Consider the following 12,833-nt stretch of genomic DNA (forward strand, 5'->3'; position numbering starts at 1 on the left):
TTAAAGGCTTTTCAAATTATTTACATAAGACATAGAAATAAAAGAAAACTAGTTTTTGGACAAGATGGTGGAGTAGGTGGACATGGAGTACAACTCTCTCCACGGATACATCAGGAATACATCTTCAGACACAGAAATGCATGCAGAACACTAGCTGAGAGCAGACAGGAGAACTTGAGCAGAGGAGAAGAATATATAGAACCACACCAAACTCAGTAGGATGAAGGAACTAGGGGGAAAAACAGGAGTGTTAGTAGGACTGGACCTGCCCTCGGTGGGTGGGGGAACTGAAACGGGTCCAACCCCCATATCAGACCAATTGTCTGAGTCAAAGGAGAAACATTTAAGACTGAGAGTGAAACAGCTGATCTGTGGCAGCCTAAATGGAATGAGAATCAGACCATCCTTGACACAGTCATACATACCCCAGACAGGAACGCAAGTCTCCTGGAAGGTGCAGCGGCTGGGAGCTGAAATTTAGGGACTGTGGAGCAATCCCAGGGTGAGGGCTGCTGTTCACTGCGGAGAGACGGATCAAGGGGAGGTGAGGGAGGAGACTGTGGTGGGAAATGCCTGTGGAGGAAAGCCGGGTGGCCATGGAAGCAAGGCAATACTGCTGAGTCACCCATGATGGATGGAGGCATCATCATAGCCTCTCTCTCCCCACACGCCAGCATTGGCAGCTGAACAGTAGAGAGGCTGGCCCATCAAACACCTGACACAGTGAAGTACAGAGCAGGACCCCACCCAGGGTGCTCCTTTAAGTGCTGATCTACACAGTAAGACCCCAGCCAGGGGGGTCCCCTCTATGTGCTTGACATGCCGAGCAACAGAGAAGGACCCTAGGCAAAGGCACCCTCTAAGTGCCTGAATGGATGGACCTATGAAGAGAGACTGGCCAAAGAGGCCTTCTGATCACCAGCCTCGAGACTCAAAAAAAGACTCCAATAGGGCCATAACTCCTGCGGCAGTCCGTTTCCCTGCAAACGTGGTGCCTCCAAGGTCCCCACCAGCCAAGCAGCTGCACCACTTTCACACTCAACTCTCACTGGGGCAGAGCTGCCACAGGCAAAAATGTCTTGCGTCTATGCACACAGGGTTGCTTTGGTCATGTCTGACTCTTTGTGCCCCTGTAGACTGTGGCCTGCCAGGCTTCTCTGTCAGGGAGAGGTGTTCTCTAGGCAAGAATACTGGAGTTTATTGACTAATACTGGTTGCCATACCCTTCTAGAACACTATATTTTCTGCTGCCCTAGCCGCCAACCCCCCTGAGTACCTGGTACTTCCAGAACCACTGCCGACTCAAGCAGCTCCTCCACCTCCACACCTGGCCCTCACAGGGGCAAACCCAAGTCCTCCAGGGCAGCCTCAGGAGTAAACCACAGTGGATGACCCGAGTGAAGAGGTGGAAATAAAACCACAATTGAAACTCAGGGGCAGTGTGGCTAAGGAAGAGGACCCAAAACCTCCCCACCAGCTGCACAAGCTGCAGATTAAATCCACACAATCAACTAGGCAGACTCTGTGTCTATGGAATACCTGAAAGGTCATTGAGAGCTCCCACAAAAGAAAACACACTAGTCCTGATATCTCTGCACACTGGAGGCAAGAACGTATAGGAATAGGACCAGATTAGAATCTGAGCTGCCTCCACAGCAGGTCCAGAGATCAGCACAGTTTGGAGGGCATCCTAGGGAAGTGAGGTGGACTATGACTCCCAGTGAGGGAAAGGACTCTGACAGCAGTGACTCAAGAAAAACATTTATTATTCTTATGTTTTGACTTGTTCTATAGATTTTTTCTTTTTTTTTTCTTCCCCCTCCCCCTCTTTTGTAGTTGTCGATCTTATTGGCACCATGAAATCTATGTAAACTTTTGAGCTTTTTTTTCTTTTTATAAGTCACATTTTTATTGTTGTTATAAACTTCTGCCTCTACATCAGGCTTTTGCAGTTCTCTGGAGTTTTCTTTTTTTCCTCTCTCTCTTTTTTATAATTTTAATTTTTTAAGCCTATTATATTTTCTTTACATTTATTCCTTTGTTTTTACCTTTCCTACACTTCTTTTCCCCTTGCAATTAATCTTTAATGTATATAAATCTTCTTCATCTACCTGTATTTAACTTTGTATATCTATTCTTTCTTTCTTTCCTTTCCTCTCAACATTTTGTTAGTTTTATTTTCATTGCTTTATTCCCCAATTGGCCTTTGCTTTAGTTTTGTTTTCCAGTTTGTGTTTTAGATAATTTTGTTCTGGTTTGATATAGTTTTTGGTTTCCTTTGTTCACCAGGTCAATCTATTGTACTTTATTTTTGTTGGACTGTCTTGATTTTGCTTATGGGTGTATAGGTATATGTGTATATTCAGTCACACTCTTTATGTTGTTATAAACCTCCTGACTTCAGACTGTACTAAAAACCTGCAGTCATCAAGACAGTATAGTACTGGCACAAAAACATATTTATAGACAAATGGAACAAGATAGAAAGCCCAGAATAAACCCATGCACCTGTGTGTACCTTATTTTTGACAAAGAAGACAAGAATATACAATGGGGGCAAAGACAGCCTCTTCAGTAAGTGGTGCTGGGAAAACTGGACAGATTCATGTAAAATAATGTAATTAGAACACTTCCTAACACCATACACAAAGATAAACTCAAAATGGATTAAAGACCTAAAAGTAAGACCAGAAACTATAAAACTCTTAGAGTAAAATATAGGCAGAACACTCAATGACATAAATCAAAGTAAGATCCTCTATGACCCACCCGCTAGAGCAATGGAAAAAAAACAAAAATAAACAAGCGGACCTGATTAAGCCTAAAAGCTTTTGCACAGCAAAGGAAACTATAAGCAAGGTGAAAAGACAACCCTCAGAATGGGAGAAAATAAGAGCAAATGAAACAACTGACAAAGGATTAATTTCCAAAATATACAAGCAGCTTATACAACTCAATACCAGGAAAACAAACAACCCAATCAAAAAGTGGGAAAAAGATCTATACAGACATTTCTCCAAAGAAGAAGTACAGATGGCTAACAAACACATGAAAAGATGCTCAACATCGCTCATTATTAGAGACATGCAAATCAAAACTACAATTAGTTATCACCTCACATCGATCAGAATGGCCCTCATCAAAATGTCTACAAACAACAAATGCTGGAGGGGGGAGGGGAGAAAAGGGAACACTTTTGCACTGTTGGTGGGAATGTAAATTGATATAACCACTATGGAAGATGGTATGGAGATTCCTTAAAAAACTAGGAATAAAACTACCATATGACGCAGCAATCCCACTCCTAGGCATATACCCTGAGGAAACCAAAATTGAAAAAGACACATGTATCCCATTGTTCATTGCAGCACTATTTACAATGGCTAGAACATAGAAGCAACCTAGATGTCCATTGACAGATGAATGGATAAAGAAGTTGTGGTACATATAACAATGGACTATTACTCAGCCATAAAATGAAACACATTTGAGTCAGTTCTGATGAGGTGGATGAACCTAGAACCTATTATGCAGAGTGAAGTGAGTCAGAAAGAGAAAGATAAATATCATATTCTAATGAGTATATACAGAATCTAAAAAAAAAAAAAAATGGTACTGAAGGATTTATTTACAGAGCAGAAATGGAGAAGCAGACCTAGAGAATAGACTTATGGACATGGGGAGAGGAGAGGAGAGGGTGAGATGTATGGTAAAATAACATGGAAACTTATATTACCATATGTAAAATAGATGGCCAACAGAAATTTGCTCTATGGCTCAGGAAACTCAAACAGGGGCTCTGTGTCAATCAAGAGGGGTGGGATGGGGTAGGAGATAGGAGGGAGTTTCAAAAGGGAGGGGATATTTGTATATCTATGACTGATTCATGTTGAGGTTTGACAGAAAACAACAAAATTCTGTAAAGCAATTATCCTCAATAAAAAATAAATTCAAAAGAAGAAAATCATATTTTCATAGAGCTTTAGACATTAAGTGATTCACATATATATTCCAGCTATTTGATCTATTAGCCAGATTTTAGAGATGAAGGAAACAAAGGGCACCCAAGTTAAGGGGATTGTTTAAGTAAGTTGAGCTATAAACTAATGGAGCTCCTCTTCAATCTAGATACTCTGATGATAAAGCTCATGGTCTTAACAACTGCCATGCATGTATAACACTTCTGCTTTTCATTTTAATTATTTATATGCCTAGCTTTTGTATTGTTTAGGCAGGACCTTGAAATGTGAGATCAAATCTTATTTGTAATTTGTTCTTCTTAGTGATTAGCAAAATATCTATCATGTATTGCACACTAACATTAGCTTAATTGAGTGAAATAATTCATTCTCCTTCATGAATGCAAGATGCCAACATACATCAAAGAGAAACAGTATCTTGATTCCCTTCAAACATCAGCAAGTTCAGTTCAGGTCAGTTTAGTCGCTCAGTCGTGTCTGACTCCTTGCGACCCCATGAACCGCAGCACGCCAGGCCTCTCTGTCCATCACCAACTCCCGGAGTCTACCCAAACCCATGTTCATCGAGTCGGTGATGCCATCCAACCATCTCATCCTCTGTCGTCCCCTTCTCCTCCCGCCCCCAATCCTGCCCAGCATTAGGGTCTTTTCCAATGAGTCAACCCTTCGCATGAGGTGGCCAAAGTACTGGAGTTTCAGCTTCAACATCAGACCTTCCAATGAACACCCAGGATTGATCTCTTTTAGGATGGATTGATTGGATCTCCTTGCAGTCCAAGGGACTCTCAAGAGTCTTCTCCAACACCACAGTTCAAAAGCATCAATTCTGCGGCGCTCAGCTTTCTTCACCGTCCAACTCTCACATCCATACATGACCACTGGAAAACCATAGCCTTGACTAGACAGACACTTGTTGGCAAAGTAATGTCTCTGCTTTTAAATATGCTATCTAGGTTGGCCATAACCTTCGTTCCAAGGAGTAAGCTTCTTTTAATTTCATGGCTGCAGTCACCATCAGCAGTGATTCTGGAGCCCAAAAAAATAAAGTCTGACACTGTTTCCACTGTTTCCCCATCTATTTCCCATGGAGTGATGGGACCAGATGCCATGATCTTAGTTTTCTGAACGTTGAGCTTTAAGCCAACTTTTTCACTCTCCTCCTTCACCTTCATCAAGAGGCTCTTCAGTTCTTCTTCACTCTCTGCCATAAGGGTTGTGTCATCTGCATATCTGAGGTTATTGATATTTCTCCCGGCAATCTTGATTCCAGCTTGTGTTTCTTCCAGCCCAGCGTTTCTCATGATGTACTCTGCATATAAGTTAAATAAGCAGGGTGACAATATACAGCCTTGACAGACTCCTTTTCCTATTTGGAACCAGTCTGTTGTTCCATGTCCAGTTCTAACTGTTGCTTCCTGACCTGCATACAGGTTTCTCAATGGACAGGTCAGATGGTCTGGTATTCCCATCTCTTTCAGAATTTTCCACAGTTTATTGTGATCCACACAGTCAAAGGCTTTGGCATAGTCAATAAAGCAGAAATAGATGTTTTTCTGGAACTCTCTTGCTTTTTCGATGATCCAGCAGATATTGGTAATTTGATCTCTGGTTCCTCTGCCTTTTCTAAAACCAGCTTGAACATCTGGAAGTTCACAATTCAGTTTTTGCTGAAGCCTGGCTTGGAGAATTTTGAGCATTACTTTACTAGCATGTGAGATGAGTGCAATTGTGCGGTAGTTTGAGCATTCTTTGGCATTGCCTTTCTTTGGGATTGGAATGAAAACTGACCTTTTCCAGTCCTGTGGCCACTGCTGAGTTTTCCAAATTTGCTGGCATATTGAGTGCAGCACTTTCACAGCATCACCTTTGAGGATTTGAAATAGCTCAGCTGGAATTCCATCACCTCCACTAACTTTGTTCGTAGGGATGCTTTCTAAGGCCCACTTGACTTCACATTCCAGGATGTCTGGCTCTAGGTGAGTGATCACACCATCGTGATTATCTGGGTCGTGAAAATCTTTTTTGTGCGGTTCTTCTGTGTATTCTTGCCACCTCTTCTTATCATCAGCAATGTATGCTCAAAAAGTACTTATCTTCTCCCTAACCATCTCCATTATTTACCCATTTTCTTTCTTATAAGAATGTCACCAGCAGCTTCAAACTTTCAATCTACTTAGTTTTCCTTTTACTTAAATGGCTTCCATCTTCACAGGGAACATAAAGACAACCAATTATGAACAAAGTCAGCTGCCCAACTACATTTAGAAATGTGCTTGCATCTAAATGTATTGTTAATTCCTTCTCTTCTCTTTCAATTCTTTCTTTTTCTGTCCCAGGACAATGTCTCTACATGTGCACTGATTCCTATATCCTCTTATCTCTTTCATGACTTTGTTTCATCAGTTTCACCAACTCTCATAAATATATTCAGCTTCTATCTTTTTGTCTACTAAACTCTTCCCTTCTGTTTAACTTTATGCCCAATATAATTGCACACTACGGCAACTTTCCCTAAATCTAACCTTAAACTAAACGTGTAACTATTTGAAACATTACCTTATTTTTCTTCCTGTGGTAGGTTCATTTAACTTATTCATGTAATGCCTTATTTTCTTTTCTTAAGGGCATAAGATATTGTCTGAAAATACAGTTTAGCCAAGATGTCACCTGGCTGCTGCCTATTCCAGGTCAATAAAGCCAAGGTTAAAGGAGCCAATGGAATCTTAGTAAAGTCAGGCATGATCAACACTAATAAAGTTAACTGGAGAAAAAAATGACAAAATCCAAAGGCAGTCAGCCTAGATTGCTGAAGGTCCTGGATCTATGAAAGTGATGGATGGCATTGCAGATTAGAAGAGATATAAAAAAACTTTCATGTGTATCACTAGTGATACATGAACCTGAAATGTTACATGTGTATAAACAAAGTCAAAGTTTAAAAGATTTGATTGTTTTAGAAACCTATCATATATTGCTTAACTTAGGAAACAGATATGATAAATGTTCCTTTGTATTTTGTCAAAGTAAGGAAAAATGGATGAATTTTTTTGAGTCATAAGTACATGGAGAAGTAAATTTAATCATTTCTACACTTTTTTTTTAAAATCTAGTTTGGCATAATTTCCAGGCCAGTTTAGTTTGTAGCTTTTAATAAAAGTAGCATAATGTAATTTTCCTCTTCTGGAGAATATTTTTTCATTTTTTAAAATGTTTCACTTATATGTGAAAATGATGTCCATATGTAATATTGGAAAGTACAAAATATGTTAAATAGAAGTAAATCATGTATAACTTTTCACCCAGAAGCAGTTGTTGTGAACATAAGCTTCTAAGTGCTTTTCTCTTGTTCTAAGTATGTATTTTCAAAAATTTAAAGCTCATCCTGTCACAAACTTTACATTTGGGTTTTATTTTTTCTACCTAATCTAAATATTTTACTTTAATTTTAAACTATTTTTCACTTAATCTAAACATTAGAAATTCTCCATAAACATCATTTTCAAAAGCAGAAGAATTGTATATTTACTAATCTTCCATAATGATTATTGCATTAATACTCTAAAAATGTTTCCAATCTATGTTTTAAAATAATAAACATTGCACTGTAGAACATGAAGTTTTATTCTATAGTTAATATTATTTCCTTAGTATAGATTTTCAGAATCTATGAAGTACAAGTGATATTCAAGTTTTGACCATTTTAACTTTTGATGCATTGCTTTTTATTTATCCCAAGAAGAAACTGACCATCAGTGTATCAAAAAGCCTGTATCTTTGCCACAACTGATTATTGCCATTAATGAACCATCACTACTGAATAAACATATTCAAAATAACATTCAATTATTTATTGATTCTGTATTTTATAGATTGCTAACATGGCTCAGCAATTTAAAAATTTTATTATCTTTGCCGTTTTAGATTTTATTAATTTTGTTACCATTTCAGGACTCCTCTTTAGGAGTCTTGATTGATAGAATGACTGGAACACTTTTGTTGTCTACTACAGCCCTTAGCCTGTCATAATCCCTTACTTAGTACATACTAATTGATAAATGGATTCCCCTGGTTGCTCAGTGGTAAAGAATCTGCCTACAATGCAAGAGACCCAGGTTCAATTCTTGGGTCAGGAAGATCCTCTGGAGGAAGGGATGGAAACTCACTCCAGTATTCTTGCCTGGAGAATCCCATGGACAGACGAGCCTGGCAGGCTATAGTCCATAGGGTCATAAAGAATTGGACAGGACTGAAGTGACTGAGCATGCACACACTCAATCAGTAAATATTTTGAATTATTTATGTGTACTGATTAATTGTTGTTTTTGTTGTTCAGTTGCTCAGTCATGTCTGTCTCTTTGTGACTCCATGGACTTCAGCATGCCAGGCCTCCCTGTCCCTCACCATCTCCCAGAGTTTGCCCAAGTTTATGTTTATTGCATTGGTGATGCCATCCAGACATCTCATCCTCTGATGCCCTCTTCTCCTTCTATCCTCAATCTTTCCCAGCATCAGGGGCTTTTCCAAAGAGTTGGCTGTTTGCATCATGTGACCAAAATACTGGAGTTTCAACTTCAACATCAGTCCTTCCAGTGAATATTCAGGGTTGATCTCCCTTAAGATTGACTGGTTTGATCTCCTTGCTGTCCAAGGGACTTTCAGGAATCTTCTCCAGCACTACAGTTCGAAGGCATCAATCTTTGACATTATGCCTTCTTTATAGTCCAGTTCTCACAACTGTACATGACCACTGGGAGGACCATATCCTTGACTATAGGGGACTTTGTTGGCAGAGTAATGTCTCTGCTTTTCAACAAACTGTCTAGGTTTGTCATAGCTTTCCTGCCAAGAAGCAACTGACCTTTGATTTCATGGCTTCAGTCACCATCCACAGTGATTTTAGAGCCCAAGAAGAGGAAATCTGTCACTACTTCCACCTTTTCCCCTTCTATTTGCCGTGCAGTCATGGAGCCAGATGTCATGATCTTAGGTTTTTTTGTTTTTTTTTTTTTTAGTATTTAGTTTTAAGCCAGTTCTTTCACTCTCCTCCTTCACCCTCATCAAGGGCTCTCTAGTTCCTCTTCACTTTCTGCCATTAGAGTGGTATCATCTGCATATCTGAGGTTGTTAATGTTTCTCCCACTTATGTGACTCCAACTTGTAGCTCATCCAGCCTGGCATTTCTTGTGCTGTGCTCAGTGTATAGGTTAAACAAATAGGGTGACAGCAGACAGCCCTGCCATACTCCTTTCTTGGTCTTGAACCAATCAGTTGTCCTGATTACAGGGTTCTGACTGTTGATTCTCCACTTGTGTACAGGTTTCTCAGGAGAGAAAGTAAGATGCTCTGGTATTCCCATCACTTTAATAGCTTTCCACGGTTTGTCATGATCCACAAAGTCAAAGGTTTAGCCTAGTCAATGAAATTGGTGTTTTTCTGAAATTCCCTTGCTTTCTCTATAATCCAGTGAATGTTGGCAATTTGATCTCTCTAGTTCCTCTTCCTTTTCTAACCCAGCTTCAACATCTGGAAGATCTTGTTTTGCATAATGCTGAAGCCTAGCATGCAAGATTTTAAGCATGGCCGTACTAGCATGGAGATGAGTGGACTCTGTCCGATGGTTAGGACATTCTTTGGTACTACCCTTCTTGGGAATTGGGATGAGTATTGACCTTTTCCTCTCCTATGGCCACTGCTGGGTCTTCCAGTTTTGCTGACATAGTGAATGCAAAACCTTGATGGCATCATCCTTTAGGGATTTGAATAGTACTGCGGAATTTCATCACAAACTTATTAATCATATTGATTAATAAGTAAATTAATTAATGAATTCAGCTATCAATCTGCTTTGCAAAAACATGAGAATTGTTTCATCTTTGTGAAACACAGCTTCATAAATGGCTGGCACTAGAACATTTCAAGATATTAGCATGTGTAGTTTTCCCAAGGAAGACATTTTCATGTCCACCTCATCTTATGATAGTTTTAATCACTTGATAAGAAATAGCAGAAGCATACCAAAGACATCAGTAACTCCCCCCTAAATCATAGTACCCTTTGTTTTTGTTTTCTGAGATGTTAACATCTTGAAAATCTTTCAATATATATCTGATGATAAGCACTTAGGGATCCTGACGTTACTAACAATCTCAAGACTGTAGCTCAGATCTCCTACCCAATATTGGTATACCTAATGAATACCAGAATATTCTGAATAATTGAGATAAGTTGTTAATTGATGGCCCAGTTAATAAGTTATTTGAAATGAGGTTGCTGTACAGTTCTTCCTCCATAAGGTCTTCAGACCTACTGTAGTGAAACCTTCTGTGCCTTTGTTCTTTCAACCTACCCCTTTGTTACAATAAACAATATCAGTCTCCTCTGACTCTCCTTAATGTGACTGGACTCAAGATCAGAAGTGAAAGACTGTTGATCTTTCTAGGCTACAATAGGATCAGAGTCGGGTCATACTCTTGGCTGTCATTGGGAATTACATTAGAAAAGGATATCTATTTTTGAGCAAATGCACTGCCCCTTGACCTTTTCTTGACCGAGGGCAGAAGGAAGTAGGAAAGAGTGAATGGATAGAATAACTCCAAGAATAATGGCTTTGTCTATATTTCTGTTAGTTACAGTGGTACCAAGTTGGAGTGACCCAGAAACCCAAGTTTAACCTAGGGCATATAAAATATTATGTTTGCCTTGAGTTAGTCAGGTTATGTAGGTGGAAGACACTAAGACAAGATTAAACATGAAAAATTTTTTTGCAGAGAACAAGAACACTCAAAAGAGAAGAAGATGGGTCCTAAAAGACTGAGAGGGCCATCAGAAAGCAAAGCACTGCAGGTATGATGGATTGAAGAAAAAAAAAAGAAAACAAGGAAAGTTGAATGGAAGCATCTGAGCCTGCAGTGCCGTTGTAAAGAAGAGTCAACAAGGTTTTCAGGTGTTCTAGAGTCAAAGTTGCCCATCATAGTAGTTCTGTGTCTCCTAGAAAGACTTGAAGTTTCTCATCCATTCTCAACCACTGACTAGGAGAGGCAAATAGTTTTGGCATCAATGTGGAGATGAATTTCAAAACACAGCAGCTAGGACCATTAGTCAACTGCCCTTTCTGCAGTGAGAGATCTCAGAGGCATATTTTCATGGCTGCTACAAACTCTAAGTCGTGGTCTTTGCCAGGTAACTGTCTTCAATAGAATAGGAATGAGCAAAGGCAATGCATAAACTCTCCTCTTCAAGCAAAACTTCAAAATGCTACAATCATCAATCAGTTTCTAATTGTTCATTATCATGCTACAATATTTTTTAGTTCTGTTCAGTATGGTCAGTGCTCCTGATTTAAATTTCTTTAAAAGAAAAAAATCACATGAATCACTTTATAACCTGTTCACTAGAGAAAACATTTGTTGTATACCAATAAATCATGCCACTCCAATTTTCTCAAATATTCTTGAACAAGCATAGATAATATAGCAAAAAAGTTTATCTTATCACTTTCTACAACAGTTTCTGCATCTTCTTCACCTCTACAGTTTAGATAAATTCACTAAAAAGAATAATATCTGAAGCCATTTTTCATCCATGCAGTTATTCATACATCTATTTGTTAGAGTAGTTTTATTTTATTTTTTAATTCACCTGAAAGACCAAATTTGAATAGCAGACAGATACCCCACACACAGGGAAAACCACTTTACACCTATAATGAGCACATGTTACAAGGAAAATGCCACACATTTCAGTGTCCCTAAAGCATATTTAAGATCCAGTCACTGGTTACTTCTGCAAAGGTCAGTGCTATATTTTCAGCCAATTCAGTTTACTTGTTATGAGCCTGGGATCCTTGTTACAAGCTCACAAAAAGAAATAGTTGAAAAAATTTATTTATACATTTATTGTAAATGAGAGCAATCATATTAAAAAATATTAACAAATCATATAAAATATATATTCCATACCTTATTTTTTTCTCAGTAAATTCAGTGACCAAATAACATGCAATACTCAAGAGGTTCTGTTTGTTTCCTACTGAAAATAATTCGCTTTCAATTGTGATGATATACAAAGGGCATATGGTAAAGTGCAATTAAATTTAATAAAGACCTTATTATGTTTCTGCTTTGTTCAGAGACAGTCAAAAGAATATAATTTTGTTCCCATTGTGTAAAACATAGAACACGTCTAGCCAAAGCCAAAGGCTAAATGTTTTATTTAGTCATAGTTAAAATAACTATAAGCACAAGTTTTATTTTATATGGAAGATTATTGTGTACCAAATAGTGGAGCGCATCTGTCTTTCTTCATTTCCTCTTTCCTCCCTTTCTTTCTCCCTTCTTTCCTTCCTTTCCTTTTGTTCTATCTTTCCTTTCTTTTCTTCTTCCTATTTAGTCAACCAATTATTTTAGTAATGTTGAATAACAAATCTATTATGTGACTTTAAATTCTGAGTTATTTATTAAATATCTCAATTAGGTAAAGATAAACACTTTGGAGACCATATATAATTCTGAGACCACAGAGTATAATGAACATAGGAATATCACACAGAAACTATCTAGTTTAGAGTAATGCACTTTTTAAGTTTTAAGGTTACGTTTGCTGTTTGTGTCTGTCATAATTACAATTCTTTCCATTATGTTTGCAATCAGTGTGATAGTCAGTAGTTCTATAATTTTTTATTTAATCTCCCAGAAATAGAGATATCAACTCTGAAGTTTATGATAGCGACAAACTTATATAAAATACTTGTTTTAGCAAGTGTGTTTGTCCAGGTAAACCACCATAAGACATATCAACTGGGTAATGAAATTGTTCCCTTAAGCTGTACGTGAACTCACCAACTTTAAGTTGATC

General features: G+C 38.4%; 1 protein-coding gene across 2 annotated transcripts in view; it reads left to right on the forward strand.

The window, feature by feature from the left end:
- The window catches only part of LOC145519852 (uncharacterized), a 669,571-nt gene that overhangs the window by 188,828 nt on the left and 467,910 nt on the right, over positions 1-12,833 (forward strand). Inside the window, exon 3 of one of the 2 annotated variants that reach the window (XM_081524738.1) lies at positions 10,748-10,823. The exons of the other annotated variant lie outside the window; for it this stretch is intronic. Within the exon in view, the coding sequence (XP_081380864.1) occupies positions 10,748-10,823 (76 nt within the window). The remainder of the gene's footprint in view (positions 1-10,747; positions 10,824-12,833) is intronic. 2 annotated transcript variants of the gene reach the window in all.

Source organism: Giraffa tippelskirchi, chromosome 1 (assembly GCF_054371585.1).
Source record: "Giraffa tippelskirchi isolate mGirTip1 chromosome 1, T2T-mGirTip1v1.2.pri, whole genome shotgun sequence".
NCBI classification, from domain to species: domain Eukaryota; kingdom Metazoa; phylum Chordata; class Mammalia; order Artiodactyla; family Giraffidae; genus Giraffa; species Giraffa tippelskirchi.